The following is a 23,764-nucleotide window of genomic DNA, read 5'->3' on the forward strand; positions in this document are numbered from 1 at the left end:
GCAGGTGCTCTACCACTAAGCCCTGAGAAACTGACCATCACACAGTTTCCTGCCATCCTCCCTAGCACACTTAGCTTTCAGTGCTACACTGGGAGTCAGGTTGTAGGAAATGGAAAATGGTCCACTGGTCTTCACCTTCTTCCATTTAACTTGTAGTTTCTCTCTTGAACCTTCCCATTACCCCACAAATCACAGTACTTATCTTCCTACCTCTAGCTCTCTGTTATCCAATGTCCCATATACTTCTGCTGGACTCATCTTTCAAATTCACTGTTAACCACCCCCCTCAGACACTGTTAGGTGTCTACTACCCACTTAATAAGTCCAAACCAGTCTCTCCCTACCCTGACCCTTCAGTCTTAAACACTCTGATACCACTAATATTTTATTCCCCAGCAGACATTTTGATTCAGCTTTACCAACAGTGATCTTCTTCATTGTTCCTTATCTAAAGCTCTGCCTCAAATTCACATCCCCTAAAAGATGGAGAGTCTGTGATCTGAATGCGCACTAGTGTGAGCCCTGCACTAGAGCAACTTATGGGCAAGCTCCTCAGAATGGCCATATAAGATGATGTCCCCAAGGCATGCCCACACTTTTCTCTCTGAAACTTGCAGTGAATGCCATGCTACCAAACTTCACTAGGCAAGTATTCCATGGACACTGAAAAATAAAATAAGTAACACTTCTGACACAAACTGGGAAAACATTGGATTTGGACTGAGTATGTCCGGTGAGATGTTAGTAGAATATTCCATTAAACATATGACAAATGTTGCAGAGTGGTTGCAAAAAATGTCTACTTTGTTAAGATGTTTTGAGTTATAAAATATAATAATGGTGATAACTAATACAGTAACTTATACAGTATATATAATAGTCCAATTTCCATGTTAATAGATGAGGTGAACAAATACAATGCTCTAAGAACACTTTAGACCATGTGCTTGACAGTCCATAAGTCCCACCCATAAACTCAACTTAGTCTAAGAAATTACTTAATAAACTATCCATAAATTCAAGGATGTAACATTGTGACTTTTATGACTACTGTCAGATTAAAAACTAAATTAACGAAACTTTATTGGAATTATATACACTCAATATTTTTAGAAGATTAACTTGCAACTTCTCTCACCACAAAGACAGAATGTTACTTACCTAAGTGCAGAAAATGTAAAGCCTTTTAAGCCATCTTTGCACCTAAAACAAAAATTCGCAATCATAAAATGACATGTTTTGGAATATAAAGTAGTATATAAAATAGCATTCCTTCCTAAAAATGGTTTAAAGTGTAAAAACTTTCGATAATGACATAAGCAATGAAAAATACAGCAAGTCGCCTTCCACAAAACAGCTAGCATACTAAAGATTTCCTCTGGCATAGGAACACAACTCAGGGCTCAATACTCAGAGCTGGGGAAAGGGATGCTAAAGTCAATCTCCTAAGGGCTCCGCTGGATCTAGAATACAGCTATGACGCTCTTCATCCCTCCTGATCCCTGTGGGCTGAGTCCCTACGAAGTAGGGCAGCACATGCACTCTCTGAGTATCTCACCCACGCCAATTCCTGCCTCTTAATTCAGAGGGTGGAGTGCAACAAGGGGCCGAGCAGGCACAGAAAGGCTTCAAATTCACTGCAACATACCACAAAGCCACTGATTAAGGCCAAGCAGGAAGAGAACATGGGATAGGCACAGACTGAGACTGGAAGGAGAAGAATTCAAATAGTAGTTCTTGAATGTTTATCATTGCTGTGCAGTTTGGGAGCTTTAGTCAGGTTTCCTTTGATAACAACACAGCCATGGGGGGTAGGCTTGTGTGCATTTGTACTTTCGTGGGTGCTTAAGACCTGCAACAACCTTACCTCATGGAGGCCACAGGACTAACAGACTAACCGAATTCAGAATTCCAGGTGCACAGGGGTAGTGGCAGTGATAATCTGAATGATCAAGCATTTCTCCCTCCCATCCTTCTGTTAATTGCATTGTCTTTAGCCAGGGAAGATGCAGGCTATGTTGTAATTAAAATTCTCAGATTAACACTAAGTATTTAAAATAGACTTAAAGACATTAGAAATACTCAAAAGCCCTTTCAGCAAAAAAGGTTATACCAACAAGGAACCTTTGATATAATCCGTCATAAAAGGGATTTGGAGAATTTATTATCAAAATCTCTTGAAAAAAATCTGTAATGATTAATGACAAAATGACAGTCTCATTGGACTCAAATTTAAAAAGTGCATCTTCAAATGTAAGTGGATAATTCATTCTGCTCGTCACCTGTATGACAAGCCATAAAGAAAATATATGAAACAACTGCCTTAATTTTAAAATAAATTTTATTTGTACGTGACCTAAAATCTTACAAATATTTAAGCCTCGTGAAGATGTTTTAAAACAGTTAAGCTTTATGCCAGTTAAACATGGTGACTGACTTAGTGGTCATGTTGACAGTGGGAAATGTAACCAAAAGTTTACATTTAGGTAATACATGACATAACTATCTACACAGAATGTGAAGGAAGGCAAAGGGATTTATAAATTAAAGTAACCGTGTGCTTGGGAAAATTACATTACTTAAACTTATGTTTTTCCACCAAAAGAAAGTGTTTCAAAGAAATTTAAAACCCATAATCTAGATTGGTGGGGTGGTGACGGAGTGGGCAAGGGACCTATTGACTAGGAAAAAGAAAGCAATAGATCAATTAAAAGATTATGGACATCTGGGAATAAATCTTGGTCTTGGGATGTTATTGTTAAAAGATGTCCATTTGTCTTTGTGCAGTGTTGAATGGTGAAAAGATTCTGACAACCTGGTCTAGTCAGCAAGGCATATTTGTGGCTCTGCACAATACATTTCATTGCAGACCAAACATCAAAAAGTAGCTTTCAAGCATAAAGAGGGCGTATACAAATGAGTTTGCAATTTCATTATGATCAAAGTCTGGCTCTTCAGTAGAACCCTGTGGGAAGCATTTCATATTGATAAAGTCTTAACATGGATTCAAAAGGGGTTGTTCTTTCTCCCATTCACGTGTCTAAGGTTTGTTAAGGTAACTGAGGGTCAAAAGAACAATAAAGTAATTATTCTGCAAGAAGAATCTTTAAAATGTGGCCCCACATTTTGACACTGAATGTATTGTGCAGGTATTAACTTAACTGTGAAACACTACTGAGAATCTATGTTAAATGTGGAAGGCATGACCCAAAGATTTCAACAAGGCAGAGCAAATCAAGTCTTCATCTAAGTGTCTATTACCTACTGGGTATCTACCATGTGCAGGAACTGGCTTAGGTTCCATTACACGTCCATGGGCACAAGAACATCACACTCTCATCTGACATGCACCTTGCGGGAGAGGTTCCAAAGTACAAGACNNAGAATAATTGATGGGGGGGGGGGGGGCNCCCAGGCAGGGGNGGGAGGACCTGGCTTTTCCTTTCGGGATAGAATATGTCAAGCTTTAAGAAGGCAACGATGATTATCAGTTCCAAACTTTAAGGAACTGAGGGAGGGAATTTCAATTGGAAGCCACAAGTACAGAGCTGTCCTGAGTGCACACAGCAGAGAGAGAAGTTGCTAGAACTGAGGGAAAGAGGTGAGTGGCACAATGGTAGGAAATATAGCCACGGAAAACGGAGGAAGTTTCTACCATGCAGAGGCACCTTTGGGCAAGGGAAGGACTTTGGAAGGATCTCAGTAGAGGAGGATCTGTCTAAAGTTATATGAGAAGTATTTCGGCCACTGAGTGGAAAACAGATGATAGGAAGGCTGAGTTAGAGGCCTGAGGACGGTGGCCACAGTTGGAAGGGAAAGGAGAAGAACGTGAATATATGTCAAGGGTGAGCAATCAAAATTTCTTCCTAGATTGAATGTGGAATAAACAAGAGAGAATTCTATACCTACTGACAGATCTGGGTTAAAGCAAAGAGAATACAATAGCCATCTACTGACTTGAGAAACTGTATAGGATTCAGGGAGAAAATGAACTTTGTTTTGGAAATATAAGTATGAGATGTGCCTGAGCTGAATACCAGATAGTAAAGGTTGCAGGCAGCTGACTATGAAGGTCTGGGGACCATGGGGGACAACTTTTTACACAGTGTGTAAACACAGGAGGCTAGATACAACCACAAATAAGGAACCAAGTACAGGTGTAGAAATGTCAGGTTGCATGTCTATGTATACATGATTTATCCATAAGCTCTAACACAGAAAGACATTTCATCAATTTCTCTAAAATAACGTCTCACTTGACTTTCAACTGTCCATCAAGCTAATGCATTGAGCCATGTGTGACTAAACTTGCTATTTAGTCTGTGCAGACGACACAAACTAACACAATTCAGCCCCCAGTCACTTTTGCAAGGCTCTATGCTAATGTGAGGTGTAATAAGAAGAAGCCAATGATGACAAAGGAGAAAGGGGTTTTCAGCTCTGCAGCAAAAATCTCAGTAGATATACAACTATTATCAAAGACTCAGGTTGGAACTATAGGCTGCATTTCAGGAAGCAGAGTCTAATACTTATGTTATCAAAATAGCATCCTTGATCAAATGTCCAAATTTTGAGTTAGATGTATAAGTAATGGTAAAAGAAACAATTCTGTACAATTCTGTACAATTCTCCCCCAAGCTTACTTTAATTCCTGTGAAACGACTTGCATGAGACTCTGTGCTGTACTTTACAGCCCTCACCAGCAGAGGTCACTACAGAGCCACCCTGGAAGAACTTGTGCCAAGGAAGCAACATATCTGGCAAGCTTTCCTCTAAATGCACTTTACAAGGAATTCAAAATATCATTAGGAAAATGTTAGATTATGCTTTGTTAAATAAATATCATGATATCTGAGTTTTGATGGTTCTGTTTCTATAGTTCTGTAATTTCAGAGTTGTAAAATAGTTTGCATTGGTCGCAGGATGTGTGACTTGCCACTTTTGCCTCAGTCAGACTACAGTCCCCAAGACACTGAAAACAGTGAGAATGGAAATTGTTTTTTCTGCTTAGTTTTCAACGATTCCGTTAAGTTAATGTAATCAATATAAAATGTTCCCTAAATTTCACTTACACTATTTCTTCGTGAAAAAAAAAATGCACGTTATAGGAAAATCTTGATAGCTACAAGGTTTATAGATATAATTGTTTTAACCAACCTTGAAAGAATTATAAGGCTCAATTATTTTTACATGCACATAGGCACACACACATGCACACGCACACACACACTCCAAACTATGGGGAGAGGACAGTTATCATGTATCAATTACTATCCTCCGGTGCTCTGTGCTGGCTCTGACGCATTGAACAGTTTCCATGAAACCGAACTATTACACGTAGCTAAGGGTACACACTCTACCTTAATCCCCTCAGTGATAATTAACTGAGCATCTGCTACACAACAGGCAACTTGCTGGTCAACCGGGGACTGCAGACACCTTTGCATCGTGCCTTAAGTACCTGAACATCACTTCCAACCTTAGACTTAAATTATGACTCACGTGGTACAGAGATGAAAAAGGAAAGACAAATTAGAAAAACTGGTTTTAAAAGAAACTGCTCAGAGTTCAAATATTGAGATTTTTACAAATCTGATGTTATGAAAAAAATGACCAATGATAATAACAGCCATGTATCAACAAAATTTGGAGTTTTTCAATTGCTGTATCATTGATACCAAAACCACAAATTAATTTGGAATAAATCCAATGGAAATTTTTTAAAGTCTAAAAAGAATGAATGCATATACTTAAATGCCTCAGATTTTGGGGGTCATGACTGCTCATTCTAATGGAAACTCATGGAGTTGAGGAGATAGCTTAGTGGCTGAGAGCACCTGTTGCTCAGGCAACGGATCTGGGTTCAGTTCCTGGCGGGAAGACAGTAGCTCAAACCCATCAGTAACTCCAGAAAGGCCAACAGCCTTTCTGACCTCCATGGGCACTAGGCACACATAAGGTGTGCATACATACACCCAGGCAAAACACTCACTTATATAAGAGAAGTGAGTAAGTAAATCTAAAACATGCAATTTCAAGTAGTTTGTTTTTAATAAACTAAATTTTTATTCTTGCAAAATAATAAGGCTTTGTAGTTTATTTTCTACCTCATTTTCAAAAGTAGGATTATACCTTAGTACTAAATTATAATTCAAAATATGAGATTTGACCAATAGTTGTATATTTTATTACATTTGCTTATCATGCAAATGACAAAAAACTGGAATAGAATAAATTGCATTTTACATTTGTTTTAAATTTGTAATGTCTTAATCATAAGTGCATATGTAAATAGGTTAAGCTGACTGCTTCAAAGTTATTATTCAGACTTAGGATATGTGTGGTTAAAACATTACAATGCCTAAATGGACACTGCAGAACCTTCTCCTTACAGCTATTATTATTTGAACAATAAGCTAGAGCTTCGTGGGGCTAGAGAGATGGCTCAGCAGTTAAGAGCACTGTCAGCTCTTCCAGAGTTCAATTCCCAGAAACCTCATGGTGGCTCACAACCATCTGGGATGGGATCTGATGCCCTCTTTTGGAGTGTCTGAAGAGAGCGACAATGTACTCACATATACATACAATAAATAAATAAATCTTTTTTAAAAACTTAAAATAAGTAATAAAAACAAAAACCAGTGGAGCTTTGTTTCAGCCTCCATATACCACTGAACATGACAAATAGAGCAAGCCATGTGTTCTTACTGTAAGCTATGCCATACACAGCCGTCCAGAGCTAGAAGAACAGCAGTTACATCAGGAAAGTTTGTTTTGTTTCTCCATGAGCAATCCTACTCCAAATAATCTCAATAAATCCTCTTTGTGCACCTTCAAGTGAATCAACAACACTGCTTTTTACTCTCATAAATATTTTTTTGAATGCTCATTTCATGCCTGGAACCCTGGGGATTGGGTTGGTCCCCAAGAACCCAAAGAATGCCGCTGAGGCAGGCAGCATTTACAGGGAACCAAGTGTGAACCTCCAAATGATTGCTGTGCACTGCCGTCTGCTGTGTCCCACATACAAATCAGAAACAGTTGGGCTTAAACGCACAGCAACAACTCCAACAGAATCAGATTTCTCCTTAAACTTGGAAAAGCTTCGATGGGTTTTGCTTAAAATCCAAGCACTAGGAAAAGTAGTGTTCCAAGCTTTCTGCAATAGCTTAAAGCCAAGAATCACCCGAAGAGAAATGTCAATAGGATACATTTCTGTAGAGCTGTGGTGGTCAAGCCTGAAGGAGTAGAAGGCGACTTCCAGGACCCAGGCTGAAGGGTCTGGCTGCAGGCTCCTCACCAGGAATGCCTGCTCACACTTGGCACATTAAAGGTACTAGGAATAAGACTGAAATTACTTTTCACACAAGTTCAAGAAAAAAATTAGCAAGTGCCTCAAATTCGTAGCATTGCTAGAAATAAAAGTTTTTATAGTAAATGCAATTAATTATAACCATTATTATTTTAAAGGACCTCAAGACTGGTAAATACTATGAATTTTTTCTCCTCCCATAATTATTGAGAAAAAGATGAAACAAAATATTTTAAATAGATCATAATAATGTATTTCAAATATATTGGTATCTATGTCACTAATATAGCAAATGAGTTTTCACAGTGAGCAAAGTGATCAGCTACCTGAAAATATTAACATTAGTCTCTCATTATTGAGAAATGTATGCCAAAGAAGAAAACTCCCTCCAAAGAGTTTAGTTATCAGAAGACAACAGGAAGTCCATCTCAAATGGCTGCTCTCTAGCTTGAGTTCCGACTGTGAAGAAGAAATACCATAGAGAGATAAGCATCTGTAAGTGTCCAAAGATAACCACAGATACAAAGCAAGACAGTCATTCAGCTGGTGCTACACAAACTTTACATGCTACAAAGGGCATGCTTAAAGGAACAGGCGCTCAGCTCCATACTTTCAAACCATGATTTGCCTGAAATCATGCTTTGGTCAAGACTTGAGGCTGCCTTTCTGCACTGCCTCCCCTCCAAAACAGCTACTTTCTATATGAGAAATGTAAAGCCTTGGAAGCTATCACTGACTTACTGCAGGCGTGGACTCTTTCTCTAGATCCACAGAATTTGGAGACTCCAACAGTGGAGTCAAAGGATGTATTGCAACTTGTGTTACAAGAAATCCTCCAAATGGTTCTCCTGCAGATTCATGCTAACACTGGGAACTAGGGGGCTGGGGAAAGTTTCAGAAACAAAATCTCAATGGTTTCTAACAAGTTTATTCTATGCTCATGCCACATGTGTATCAGGGCTGGCTATTGGTAGACTAGTGGCCATCTTTATTTTGTCTTAGTGTGACAGAAAGATGTCCATCTGGAATGAATGTGAGTTGTCAAGAGGAGAAAGAAAGAAAATGTAGAAAACTGGACTCCTGCTTCTAATTAAGTATAAGTCACTTCCACTTAAATTACTCAGCCAAAGCACATCCCAAGTCCAGGTACGGTGGATGCAGGAGAGGGAATGTGTGCTTTCCTATGGAGGCACCACACAAGTCTGCAAACAGCAGCACCTGTCTACTATTAATGCCAAACATGTAACTGCTGAGAATCAATTATGTTTATTTAGAATATTTAAAGAAATTCAAAACAAAATTCCTCTTTTCTACAGAACGTGATACCATTAATCAATCCATGTTTCTCGCACTAATTTCAAGCAGGGTGATTAGATAAAAGATCTTTCTGGTAACAGGCTTTTCTATAGCACATTAGGTATTTACAGTTGTGCATACACTGTGTGTACAGTTTAAGATTCTTTACTAATTCCTTAGTCCTTCAGACAGTTCAGAGCATTATCATTACACTGAACTGACAACAATATTGCACAGCAGATAGACCACTTAGTAAAAATATATTGAAAGAAAAATGTAATCTATTTAAAAATGAAAAAATCTATCAGTTGTGAAGCAATTATATTCCAAATAGGGCACCAAGTACCTTGGATTCATTCCTATAGCAGAAACTCTGGGGCTTGTCTATTTTGACTTTCAGGTTTTGAAACAATTTAGTTTTGAATCAGCAACCTGAATACCTATCAACAGCTCCTAGCACTCAACCAGCACACAGGCTCTTTTAATTTATTCATTCTGCTGAGCACATGGACATAAGCATGTGAGTCAGAAACAGAGGGCTCCAGCCTCTTCTTAGGCAGAGGTGTTTTAAAAATGAAATAAACTGCCATTGTAATATGACTGTATCAGGTCTAAAAGGTGGGGCGACTGCTGGCAGGCATGTTTACCACTTTACCAGAAACTGCAATCCAGCAAAGGACATGAGACCATAACGTTTGCATGTTGGGACATTGCTGGCATTGCTTCATCATTTATGCATTCATTCAACCTTAAATACTGACAATTACTTTTCACCATGCAAGTCCTCAAGTGCTGGGAACAACCAGCATCACTCCCCTGCATTAGTGTCACTATCCAGAGAAGTAGTCACACACATAAATACCAGTACCATAGTACAGAAAACTGTAATATACAAAATATGATGCTAGCAAGGCACGATAGAGGGATACCCAACCTCGGCTTCCATATCAAGGTCAAGGGACAACATAATGCAAAAGTAGACCCAGAAGAGGTAGGGTACAGATACCCTGGATCAAGAGGTAACTGGGTGTCAGCAGCACTGGAGGTTTAAGATGGCTACAGCATGGTGGTGAGGACACAGAAAGAAAGTGGTACAGGCCATGTAGAAATAGGAATGACTCACAGCATCTCCCTCTCAAACTACTCCATTTTCTTTAATGTAATATCATTAGTAATATCTACTTAAGGTTCCAAAATAGTAACCTACCAACTAAATTCTGTTGAAATCAACAGATACTAAAAACATCTAAAGTGTGACTTGTTCCTTTATTTTGTTTCTTAGATAAAAGATGAAGCCACGGAGTAATCTTCATTTAATTAATCACAATAACCTCTGTTAATGTTTATCAAACAATGTTAAATAAAAACTCAAATATGGCTAAAAATAAGTCAAGACTATAGCAAAATGAACATAAGAAGATAAAATATCAAACTTAATTGACTATAAATGTAAGTAATATTATTTTTAAAGGACCAAAAAACTCAGCACTATTCATGTAGGCTGCCCTGTCCCCAAAACCCTCAATGTCACCAACTACAATATGGGTTCTATGGTGTGCATATAACTGATAGTGACCTCATTTCTTTACTCTGGGAAGAAGGAAGGACAACAAAGAGTGTCATTTTAGAGGGAGAAGCTGGTTTTCCTTCAGTCTTGTGTAATTAACACTACTCCCAAGGAATGATGAAGCAAATATTATTTGTTTGAACAATTATTCATTTGTCAATGTGTAATTATAAAGTTAGAGACAGGAGAGGGTTACAGACTGATGAGCAGGCTGTTTAAACTCTGTCCCGGCTTCTCCAACTGAAACTAAATAATAGAGCCTATCTCATACTGTTCAAATGCTACTTGCTGGCACCGCTGCTGTTACTGCAGACATCACGGTTACAGAGACTGAGCCAGCATTGCACTACTACCTTACATGCAAAAGTCAGGAACAGTGAACAGCCTTGACTTACAGCAAGCTCACTGGCTTCAATCTTATGGTGAGATAGATAATATCTTCCTGAAACCAATACCGTATAGATTTTACCATGGTTCATAATTAAAGGCCTCTTTCAGAAATACATATATAATCAACTTAGCATACAGTGACTTTACAAATTGTAAGTAGACATACATGAAATATTAATTGTCAGACAAAATTGTGACCTGCATCAGCACATGAAGACATGAACTGTGACAGAGCCATATGAGAGAATAGTGCTCAACAATGAAGAGGGCAAGTACATTATCGTAAAGGGAAGCATCTTTAAAAAAGCCGAGAAAAGGCCAGCCAGTTAGAGACACTAGACATAATTCCATTCATATGACATTCTAGGAAAAAGAAACCAAATCTCTAGTGACAGAAAATAGATCCACATTTTTCTAGTGTGAGGGAAGCAGAGGTGAAAAAACGACAGCAAAAGAACAAGAAACCTTTCTGGGACGGTGGGAGGCTCCAACCTCAAGTACAGGGCACTTACAACAAGAACAATGAAGTACAAGGTAAGTCAGTAAGTCACTAAAGGAAAGAGCTGTAAAACTCTAGAGTGTTCAGAGTAATAACCCTTTTAGTAAGACACAATTGACAAATGAGCCCCAGGGAGAGGAAGAAGCCATGAAGATAATCAGAAAACAACCCTGGAAAGGAAGGACAAAGTAGGTCAGCTTCCTCTGTGAAGGTCTCCCTGGAGAGATGGACTCTGAAGGCCAGACCTGCAGCATGGGACACTGCAGGAGAGATTTGGGGCTAGTAGTGATAGGGGACTGGAATCTGTTTGGAGGGCAGCAGGGGATGCTAGAGGACTGTTGCAGCTCCCTCCCCGCCCCACCTCAGATTGACACAATGCTTTATTAAACCCAAGAAGGTAAGGTGCCACACATTTAACCTGGTGCATGACCCTATAAAGTGGGAAAAGCTGTTGATTTTTACACAATATCAACTCAGTACTGTAAATTGAGGCTTTTCCAAAGTTGAGAGCATAGCAAGTTTTTCCAACTTCAAATTATATACATTCACATGTATATTACATTTTTATAAAATGGTCAATGATTATAGTCTGCTAAGGCTAGAGCTGTGTATCAGGCCAAAAACTAGATTAAAACAATTTTTACTTAGTTGGTTTTGTTTGTTTCCAGTACGGGGATCTGAACATACGTTTTTACACTCCTCACACATGCCTAGAGGGTACTCACCACTGAGCTACATGACCAGGCTCCTTTTAAAATACTGTTTTAGTCACATCCGTTCTAAGTTACCCAGGCAGGACTTGTCCTTTCAGCCCGCCAGGTTAAGTGAGGTCACACTGCCTACACCACCAAGACTGGCTGAGCAAAGCCATTTGCATTCATAAAGCTACCCATAACAACGTAAAACACATTCTCACTGCAACACAGCAACCACTCTTCCTAACCTGCCTCAGGTAGAAGTGGAGACACGAGAGGCCAACTACAACTACAACTGAAGTGTCACTCAACACAGCTAAGCTATCAGATGTTCCATAGGCGACAGGAGATCATCACTTATAATTCCAATCGTAAGAAAGGAGAGCCAGCTGTTGCTACTTGGTTTTCCTCATTGGAGGCTCGGACTTCAACCCTCAGAATAGTCTTAGGGTTACCCCGACTTTCTGTAGAAAGGATGGAATTGCCCCTAGCTGTGTAGACTGACATGTGGCCTAGGGACAATGCCGAGAGGCTTACTTCACTGATCCCAATCTTCATCTACCATTTTAGACTTGTGGTTAGACCCCAAACAACTCATTTTAATTCCCTTTCCCTACCTTACTATAGGAATTTAAAAAATAAATTTGTTTCTGAGCCTTGAACTTTCCAAATTGAAAAAAAAAATATATATATATATAAAGAGTGTGGATTGAATGGTCTTTAAGATTCTTCATAACTTGGAGCTAGCAAGATGGCTCAGCAGGGGCATCTGATGCCAAGCATGATGTCCTGAGTTGAATCTCTAGTACCCATGATAGAAATACAATAGATATGCCTTCTACACACGATAACACACACATGCACACATATACATAGTCTAAATACATAAATGGAAAATGAAAAGCTTCACAATTTAAAATTCCTGCAAATTCATGATTCACTCAAACTTGATATGGTCCCAATTTTATTTTAAGCCTTACATTAAATCACTATTATTGAATATATACTATATTTGTATATGAAAGATTGAAATACTTAATTTAAAAGAGCACTGAAGATATCTCCTTATCTATTCTATGTAGGATGCTGCACACTGCCAGTCTCTCCAACATAAAGGTACTAAATACTAGTGAGGGAATTAAATACTCAAATATTTAAATTCAAGGTAGCTTACCTAGCTCCAGAGACATTGATATCATTTCTGTGTGTGGATTATCATTTCTGAGTTAAGTATAGAGACTATGAAGGGGGAACTACACTCAGCATTTGCTAAATAGGTGAGTTTTAGAAAAATGCTCTCACTTTCCTAGCTTCAAAAGGGAAAGATATACATACAATGTCGTTTTAAGAAAATCATACTATCCAACAATTAACAAGTAAATAGAATAGAACATTAACAAGCCTACTCCCCCCAAAATGATTTAAAACATTTTTAGATGATAATAAAACTTAGGGTGTAGTTATGCTTGGCATAGGACACATGCTGGATTCCATCCCCACCCTGCAGCAGCAGCAGCTACCTGGATTGTGTCTGTGTCTCCACACTTGCTTCCATGTGCATCCATACATGTACACCATTCGGGTTCATCTATTTTCCTCCTTTAAGATGGATAAAGCTGAGCTATGAGGACTTTGTAAGAATTCCAAGTACATCTATTTCCTTCTTCCAAAACCATCTCATCACAATTTCACCATTTTCTACTACATATATACTTCAAAATAGAGTAAAGAAAAAAGCAACTACTCTATTTCAAACTGTCCTTGCTGCATGACGAGGGACCTCTGTGGGGCATGGGGAAAGTGAAGTGAGGTGAAAACTTTTAAGATCCAGAGGAGCTTAGGTTCTTCTACTCTGAGACTCTACCGTGGTGAAAACTCCATTGCTTTCCAATACATCTGCATGTGGACCGTTTCTGAGCTTTTAGTATCCTGTCAGACACAAATCCAATCTTATGAGTGATGTGTTCTCACAGTCTGGGCAACAGTGCGTCAGAGCTCCACATTCCTACAGTCAAAGGCCTGGGTTCACCCACCAGTCAAGTGTCTGACAGACAGGCTTTGGACTCAAAAAGCCTGTACTGGTTGCCAGTCTTCAATACAGGAACTTACTCTTGACTGTGAGACACACCTTATTCTACTTGTACATTTTGTAGAAATGGGGAAGTCGTGCTTCAGAGGCCAGAGCCCAGGAGGCAGAAAGGAGAATCAAGTGAAGCCAGAAAAGGCCCCACTGAGCTCACCAGACAACGATGATTCCAGTCTTTGAAATACAATTGTTCAATGTAATAATATTCACGTACCTGTTTTCAAGGAGATAAATGGTAGGGTCCTGAACACAGATACTAAGATTTCTTAAATAGTATTTCACTACAAACAAGGAATCATTTTATTTAGCCTAGAAACACAACAGATACCTCTTAGAATTCTCTAAATGGAGGAGACTTCATCAGAATCTAATTCCCTTCCTATCGTAACATAAACATCTCCAGCCTTCTGTAATGAAGGGACATGGAACTGAAAATACAGCATGCGAGTTCAAGAATTCTACACTTGGGTTCATACGGAATTCTGCCACAGAGCTTTTGTGCTTTAGTATATTTTGGTTCTTGTTACAAAACAAAAAGTATGAAGGTGGGAACAGCTTGGCACAGTGTGAGAAGGGAGAACGTCACAGCAGCCCACTGTGAAGAAATATGCCGAGCCATGTCACCAGGGAAGATAGCCTTGAGGGAGAAGCAGGCCAAAACTGCTCTACACCACATTTGGGAGGATATGACAAATAGGGCTGGATTTATTCCTGAAAGCTGTGGCATAACTCACAGATTTATAATGAAGCAGCTGGCAGAGTAGCCTGTGTTGGCCCTAAAGGGATGTGGGAAGCAAACCAGGAGTTGGGAAGGGTTTCATTTCAGAGTTGCAAAACTTTCAGAGTTGCAAGTCCTGCTGGCATTTCTAACTCTGGAAGTAAAACTTCTAACTCAGGAAGTAAAACTCAGTCATCTTCTCAACTAAGACTGGTCTGAAAGCCTTTCTTTCAACAGCCAAAAGGTACAAAGCACATACTTCATGTCTGATATCCATATTTAAAGCTCTGATTTCATTTATTTTATTCAAACCATCTCTCTCTACATAATTAGTGCAAAACTCAAATGTCCAATGTACAGGGTTTATCAAACAATGTCAGAGAAAGTAAAACAGTAAGAAGAAACCAGACAGAACAAAAGAAAATTATTGATCATGCCTATTACCTTTGAGGCCTTTAACTTTATTTATTTTGTGTTTTATATGTGTGTCTACACATATGTGCATGAACTCTCGGTGCCCGATGCAGGGACTAGAGCTAGTCCTCTGCAAGGGCAGCAAGTCCTCTTCACCACTGCCATCTCTCCAGCCCCGGCAAGTGCTCATAACCGCTAGCCCATCCTTCTAGCCACCTAGGTTTAGTTTAGGTTTGTTGTTGTTTTTTAAGATTTATTTATTTATTTATTTATTTATTTATTTAATGGAGGTGGATTTTTATCTGCATGTACATTTGCACACTAGAAGAGGGAGCTGGATGCTATAAGACAGTTGTGAGCCTCCCTGTGGGGCTGGGAATTGAACTCAGGCCTTCTGGAAGAGCAGCCAATCCTCTTTACTGCTGAGACATCTCTCCAGCCCCCCTAGTTTTCGTTTTAAAGTAGTTGGAGGAGGAGTCTTGCTGTACTGTGCAGCCTGGTCTCTGATGCACGAGTTGAAGCCAGTTACTCAATGTCCATAGAGTGCAGTGAGCAGTGGCTCTCAAACTTGTCAATGCTATGAACCTTGAATACAGCTCCTCCTGTTGTGCTGACCCCAGCCATAGAAATATTTCTGCTGCTACAATTGCTGTGAATAACAATGAAAATATTGTTGGAGATACAAGTTTGCTGAAGAGGACTCAATACACAGGTTGAAAACCACTACTCGAGAGGATGGTTTCAAGAAGGAAATACAGTGAGGTTGTCTGTAAATCATTGGTCAAGATCATAGCCTAGACTATGGTAGATATTCATTTAGTACATTTTAAGGTACTTTTTTCTTTTTCCTTAGAATGTCTTTCCTGACATTTATAGCATTTTCTTCTCTTGGTATTCAAGTGTTTTATTTTTTTCTTAGTTAATAATTACAATTTTAAAAAATTAGTTGCAGTTCCAAGCAATGACTTATGCTCAGTGAAACAGCCCTTAACAATGCTAGATTGTTACAGCATTTAAAATGAACCACAACTCAAATTCTGGCTTTTCATCTTTCCCTTGACTACTGATAAGACAGTACACAAGGCTCCTTTGATGCTGAGTAAGGCCAGTGAGCCCTATTTCCCAGTGAGCTTTGGAGTCGCAATGGGAACCATGATGAGTGTACTATGCTACAACATGGCAGAGGTTGGATAAACTGCCTTTTTTACTTACATATTTTCACAGTGGGCTTATCAAAGCATAATTCCATCATAAGTCAGAGCATCTGAATAAGAGGTTTGTTCTATTATTTTATAGCCACATCATTAAAGGGGTTATTAGTAGTCAAAACAAAAATATCAATGGAGAAGAGATGGAGCTGAAATTATAACAAAACAAACAAACAAAAGCAGCAGAAAGTACTGTACTCCTGAAGTCAAGTGTTATCAAGAATTACAAAAAGATCTTTGAACAAAATCAAATGAAAGGACTGTGGGTAAAATGAAAAATAGAAGCTCCCTTGGTCCAAGAAATAAATGAGAGGTCAGCTCAAGAAGCCATAATCATAAGCGATGACAGCTAAAACCAAAGAACTGCCCAAAGAAGCACTCAGGAGATTCCCCCACTGACTCTGACACAAAGGTGCTGAGGGAACAGGGACTACCAAGAAGACAGACACATCCTCCTACCCCAACACCAGTGTCAAAGAAAGGAAGGCTGGGGAAATGCAGCCAAGGGCTGAATTGGGCACAAAGACAAGTAATAACAAGGGGTGTGGGAAGGGAGACTGAACTGTGATCCACAAACAAGAAACTAAGATTTTCTGTGGGTACCTTGGAAGAAACACTTTAATCTAAGAAAGAAGTGCCTTGCAACTGTCTGGGCAAGAAAATGGGGGTGGGAGGTAGGGTAGTAACTAAGAAACAACTGCTGAACTCAGGACAAGTGAGAATGTGCCTGATTTGCAGCAACACAGATAATACTAAAGTGGACAGAGAGAGAGCCAAAACCCTGGTAAAATGAACATTTCCAGCTGAAATGGTACACAATAGCACAGACATGACCACATAAGAACCTCAGACACTGAAAGCCAACTGGTACAAGGCTGGCCATCCACTACATACAGAATAATGGCTGGACATTTCCTCAAAGCATCAGTCTATGCTGAAGGCTGGGAAAACCCAAGGAAAAGCTGAGACCCGCTGACAGCTGAGTAGAAACTCAACCCACAAGGTAACTGGTTCAAACACCAAGATAATGTATGCCAGCAAATCTGGTTTAACAGGTTTGAACTGGAGCCACAACTGCTCTCCCCTCCCCCACCAGTTCAGTTTGCTAAATGAATCACTGTGACTGATGCTGTAATTTCTAAAAAGAAAAAAAATCTATTTTACATTTTACTGTCTTTTAAATTAAAAAATGCACTATTGCAAAAATTCTCTTAGTTATTTTGCTTCTTTATTTAATGGTTAATTAGGTTTTATGACTGTTCTGTAAGGTTTTTGACCTCTTATGGACTATCCCATTATTCCACACACAACCCATACACTTTTTAATTCCTATCTCATTTCCACTCTCTTCCCTATTCTTCTTCTTAGCTACAACTCTCCACAGCTTTAATAATATTTATACTCTGTTAATGGGAACACCAACCACTCCAGCTTTACCCATTCATCTACTTGTCTCCTCATTCCTTTCTCAACTGATACTAATCTTTAGCTATAGACTCCCATTCCTAATCTCGTCAGCCAGCTATATGAGTTCACACTGTGCCTTCATCCAACAGTTAGTGGTGTTAAAGGGTTGAGTCTGTAACTGACTATTATGATCTTTGCAGACTGGGCCTGTCCAGCTGTAGTTGCTGCTTCTGCAATTAATAGTCTACAGTGGATTTTACCAAATGTCCTTCCAAAAAGATTGTGAGCTGGGAGTTTAGCTACTGAACTAAAACCCCAATCAGTCCATGGGGACAGAACAACTCAATCCTTTACTATCTTACACTGCAAATATCTCAACTAAAAGAATGGAGCTAACATAAAACAAAACAAAACAAAACAAAACAAAACAAAGCAAAACACCCCTTCACTCATTGAGCTAATCCCAGATGTACAAGTTCCAGTACAGAAATGTAAGAAGTATGAGAAAGTGGAAACAGTATTACCTCTATGGAATAGATTGCAGTGGAAGTGACTTGGATGAAAGCCCATATAGAGAATTAAAATGATTACTCATAAGCAGATTCAGTAAAGACAAAGGGAACACAAACCCCTGAATGACTCAAAGAGAACAAAAATAAATCTGAATGAATAGTAAAGTCAGTTCAGGGCATAAAGAGGAAACGCAATAGAAATGTTAAAGAAAATAGAACTAATAAAAGTTTGAAAAATAAAATCTAAAATTTTGTAAAAAGGATAAAGGAAAATGAAGCTTCACACTAGACCTCAAATTTTACAAATATGTGTGCATAAACACACACACACATACACACACACACATATACACACATATGTAGCTTCACACTAGACCTCAAATTTTACAATAATATGTGCATAAATATATATATATATATATATATATGCATACACACACACACATCAAAACTGCCTTGAAGGCAAGTATAACTCCAGTGTTTTCCAACTATATTAAACATCTGTCCTTCGAGAAAAGCCCAGCAGTGTTATCATTACTGAGCTGCAAATAAGCCCCTTTGCTTGCAGAAATAAAATAATCTGCTCGACAGAATTTTACTAGCTGGGGTAAGGAACGAGGGTGGGGAAGGTGAAATCATGGCCCTTTGCAGACAGAAACCTTTCTACTTGGAACAGAGATAGATCTGACTCATCTAGAGCATATGGACTTTAAGATCCGTAACTATAAACAGTAGGGTCCAGGCCTGGGTGGTCTGTGTTATGTCCAACAATATATAAATTGGCTTATCCTCAAAGTAAATATTTCCATTTTATTATTCTGAGTCATGAAAATATTCAGTCTGTTAAAAAACAGAACCATTTTCAATCCAATCTTTCATCAAAAGGTCCACGTTTTCAATTCACAGTTGAGGACTCTTCTACTCATTAAATTCATGAAAAGATAAATGTCTTTACTGGCATCTTACAGAACATCTAAATAAACTGAAGGTACCCAGTGGGAAATAAACTGAGTGTTATGACTATCTCTGTTATTTTCTGCACACTGGCTAACAACAAGCCTAAGGGATGAGACGGAAGGAGGAATGCCATGGTGTCACTTTTTCTCTCTGAGGATTTGGAACAGGATAGAAGCCATCTAATACTTCTTCTAGATCGATTATGCCTCTCAGTTTCTTTAAATACTATGTCACAATGGCCACTGATGTTTAAATGTGTCTGAAAGAACATTTATCTATCTTATCAACGATACCAATTATTTTCTGGAGGTCTTAAGACTACTATTAAAATTTGTTCTTCTAACAGACTCAGTGCAAAACGGGAAGGGAGGAGGAAGAAGTACTCTGTTCGCGTGACATATGATAAGATGGCTCTCAAAGCACCCAACTTACTCTCACTGAATGAAAGTAAAGTCCAGATTCCTCATGGATAACAGGAGCTTGGCCTGACTCAGGATATTTCTCCATACCTGCTTAATAAATTTGGTAGACAATATTTTCAAGTATTTTAACAGACATACCACCAGAGTATGGGATGCTAAGTGTATCAAGGGCAGTTGTGTAGGAAGGAAAGTCTTGGCTCCCGGCTAGATTTCTCACTACTGAGTTGTAAAATGACGATTAAATATTATTTGTTCTGCTCTAATTTCTCCCTTCCAGAACTGACCTCAGTGTGAAATCCTTTCTCGGTGGAAAGTAAGTGAACTATCAGGAACTATTTTAGATGCCTGGCTGTTTCCCAGGAGGTACATATGGACACAGATGCTTGCACATATCCAAGGCGTCCAGTTCTAATCAGTAACTGCTGATGCCAAAATACTTTTCTGTACAAGTAAATCATATTTTTTATTCCACAATATCTAAGTAACAGGAATTTTAATCATGCACATTAAATAATCCTGCAATTTAGTTAATTCAAGAATTCCAACAAACTTTACCATCTTACAACTATTATGTTTGTTTTACCAGAACAGACTGGATAGTGAATACTTACATTGTTAGTATTATAGAAGATAATGCTGAGTTTGACTTGAAATCTACACATTGTACAACCAGAACTGAATATACTTATTTAAATCTAAATAAATAAAATCTAATGCTAGAAGAAAATAAATATTTTTTTAAAAAATAACATTTTTAGTAAGAAAAAAAGCATTTATGCTGATTGGTTAAAAGTATTCTAATTATATGAAAAATAAGGAAATATGAGTATTTTCCTTTCTTCAGCATTGTAAGACATTATTTATTAACAGAAATCAGGAGCACATACCACAGAGCACTTCTCATGTGTGGTAAAATTTACAATTTTAAAAGTTCTAATCTAAACACAAGTGACTGCTTTATGAAGCAAGCAGCTCATTTCCTACTGTGAATAAACATGTTCCCTTTATAAATATCTTAAAAGAGGGTGGTGGTAAATAGTTATGTCATCCATATTTCTGTTTATTGTGCATAATGCTGATGTTTAATGTGGCATTAAAATAACATATTAGCAATGGCAATTTGTCTTTGAGACAAGGTCTCATACTGTAGTCCAGGCAAGCCTTCAACTCACTGTTAGCTCAGATTAGCCCTGAACTCATGGTGTTCTTTCTGCCTTGCAGGAATGTGCTTATACACAACTGGAAGCTTCTATTGTTCCAGGTCTGCTTATCAAAGCAGACTTATTTTGGAACCTTAAGTTTTGATGTCATATGGTCTCATACATAGTATAGTATCTTAGCGTGTGCATGTGTGCATGTTTGTACTTGTGTGTGTGTGCTAGTGCATCAAGAAGTCAACCCTCAGGCACTGTCAACCTCAGGAGCTGTCACCCCTGTGTTTTAGAGGTGGGGTCTCCCATCAGCCTAGCACTCGTCACTGAGGCCCCCCTGGCTTTCACACTGATGGGTGTTTAAGTCACCACCTATGCCTCAACTGTGTGTTTCAAAATGTAGAAATTTCATCATTTAATGATAGAGAGAATTCAACAGTGTGTCTTAACTGTTTTTACCTATATTCTGAATAAAATTACGTGATTTCTTTAATCTAACTGCTGCCTCTAATCTGAGGTGGCAACAATGTAGACAAGGAAGTACCATGTCTTCAAATGCAATACTATAGAGAAATGGGATTTATCTACAAATACATTTTGTCAGTGACTGGATTACCAGATTAACATGGGACAGACAACATATTGACTGAATTTATTTACAGGAATCACTCAGTGGAATACAGTACTTCTATGATATTAAATATGCAGAGTTTATATATACAAATATGAACACGCTGAACATGCTGCTGAACAGGAAAAGAGAAAACTGAATTTGATCCACCACCTACTGAAAGCCTTGTGTGGGTGGTAATCAACATATCAGCAAAATAGGAACTATGGTCACATTATAAATTAAGACAGGCTACACGAGATTAAATAACTCAAGGCTATACATAGAATAGACTGAATTTCAAAACCTATTTAAGTTAGATAACAATTACAGTACGAATTTACCTTTATTGAGTGATGACTACTCATTAGGGAAATGGTCATTCAATTCCAGCTATAACTAAAGGCTCTAAGAATAACTTACTTTAAACACATTGAAGAGATGAGACAATGGTAACATAAGTAACTTACCCAAGATCCCCAAGTAAGTTTGATTCAAATACAGGCAACGGGCTCAAATGTCTGCCTTGCTAGTCACATACAGGAAACCATGCTACCTGGAACCTTGCATTCTACCTACAAAAAGTTGGGGTCTGGAGAGAAGACTCAACAGTGGTTGAGAAGCAATGCTGGCTACTCTTGCAGGGACCTAAATTCAATTCCCAGCACCCACATCAGGAGACTCAAAACTGCCTCTAACTACAGCTCCTTGTGAGTTAACACTCTCTTTGGACCTTTGCAAGCATTCACATGTGTGTATTCTATGATGCAGAGATTTGCAGAAACATAAATTAAAATAAAGAGATTTTTTTTTAAAAAAAAGAATAGATTTAAACTGAAGTACGGGGCCATAACTGTGTGGTGGTGGTGGTGGTGGTTGTTGTTGTTGTTGTTGTTACAAAGGAATTGGAGAGGGGAGGGCAGATGCAGGCAGATTGCAGGGAGGAGGGAAGTATAGCATGGTCAATGTGGCTGAGCACTGACAGTGGAGACAGAGACAGAACATGGAGCTATTCAGTTACCTGCACTTCCAGTTTGGTGGGTGGCATTTCTGTTGACTGACAGAGATCTGGAGGAAAGCAGAAAGTTGCAGGAAGGGCTAGAAATGCTGAACTTGAGATGTTAAGTCCAACTGGTGAGACTACAGTCTAAGAAGCAGTAAAATAACCATGTCACTAGTTAAATGTGGCTTTCAAAGTTAGGAGACCAACATGACCTAGACAGACTAGGCATCATTAATATATGGATGATAAGTAAAAGCTCAGAAATGTGTACAATTTACCAAAAGACAGTATAAACACTGAGAAACACTAAGATCCAAAAAGAGAGTATCAAATATATACACACACAAATATACACACACACAAATATACACACCACAAATATACACACACACAAATATATACACACACACAAATATATACACACCCAAGTCAATGAAGGGGAGCTGGAGAAAGGAATAGAGAGAGGGAAGAGTCAAGAGTGAATCATCTTAGAAAAACTAAGGGAAAGCGTCATAAGAAAAGGGGGCAAGATGCTCTAGGTAGCTGAAGGACCTTCTATGAAAGGAACGGTAAATATCCACTAGAGGAAGGCTGTTTCTGATGGCATCAGAGAGAGAAATTCTGGAGACTCAAGGGGTAGAGATCGCATTGCAGTGACATGTAAGAACAGCAAAAGGCAAATATGAACAAGTAATTTGAAAAACCTGGATGTTAAGAGAAGGAAAGACAAAAAGGTAGTGTCTGGAAGGAAGACAGCAGATTCTCTCCACCATGCCTCTAAGCCTCCCTCCCTTTCTTTTCAACATATTCACACCTCTAATCACTGTATCCTGATGCTGTAACTCTGTCTATAAGTCATTTTCAGCCCCAGTCTCATGACCTCTGATAAATTATGATTATGCTGAAATGACCTTTAAAGGCTTTTTAAATACCACTTATAAATGCAGCATCTGCCATACTCCCTAGTTGAGACATGTGCAGTGTGAATCAGATTTATTATAAAATGATCATGCCACTGTTTTATGATACCACATATCACATGCCATATACTTTATGTATAGATGGTATTATTCCCTTCAGATACCAAAGGACATTCCAAAAACCATTTCCCAAGTAAAATCAATGTTGTGTGATTACTACCATTAAAAAAAAAATGTGGACAAAAAGAGGAAAAAACAAGAAGTCACAGAAAGGAACATAACCCAACTGAGAAAAATATCAGCTCTTTCAAGCTCCTAGCAGATGATCCATGGAAATATGGGGCCTGGGGGCACTTGTCACACTGTGCTGCGGCATTTGTCTCTCACCATTTCTTTCCCAGGAAGATACTCGTGTAGACAATGAGAAGCTCTTAGCCCCCTTCTTAGAGGAGGCTTGATGATGGAGAGAAGGGACACTTCTCACAGGTCCAAATGGAATTCCTAGGCCAGTTGCCACTAGCTTTGCGCAGCATATGCATACAATAAAAATATGCTAACATATTCCATATATTTTATGTGATGGTTTAGAACACTGGC

At 38.7% G+C, this 23,764-nt stretch overlaps 1 protein-coding gene across 4 annotated transcripts in view; it reads right to left on the bottom strand.

The window, feature by feature from the left end:
• Tmem135 (transmembrane protein 135) overlaps positions 1 to 23,764 on the bottom strand; it is a 248,571-nt gene that overhangs the window by 21,103 nt on the left and 203,704 nt on the right. For all 4 annotated transcript variants that reach the window (XM_029479324.1, XM_021167719.2, XM_029479325.1 and 1 more), the window contains one exon: positions 1,162 to 1,203. In XM_029479324.1, the coding sequence (XP_029335184.1) occupies positions 1,162 to 1,203 (42 nt within the window). The remainder of the gene's footprint in view (positions 1 to 1,161; positions 1,204 to 23,764) is intronic.

This window comes from Mus caroli, chromosome 7 (assembly GCF_900094665.2).
Source record: "Mus caroli chromosome 7, CAROLI_EIJ_v1.1, whole genome shotgun sequence".
Taxonomy (NCBI): domain Eukaryota; kingdom Metazoa; phylum Chordata; class Mammalia; order Rodentia; family Muridae; genus Mus; species Mus caroli.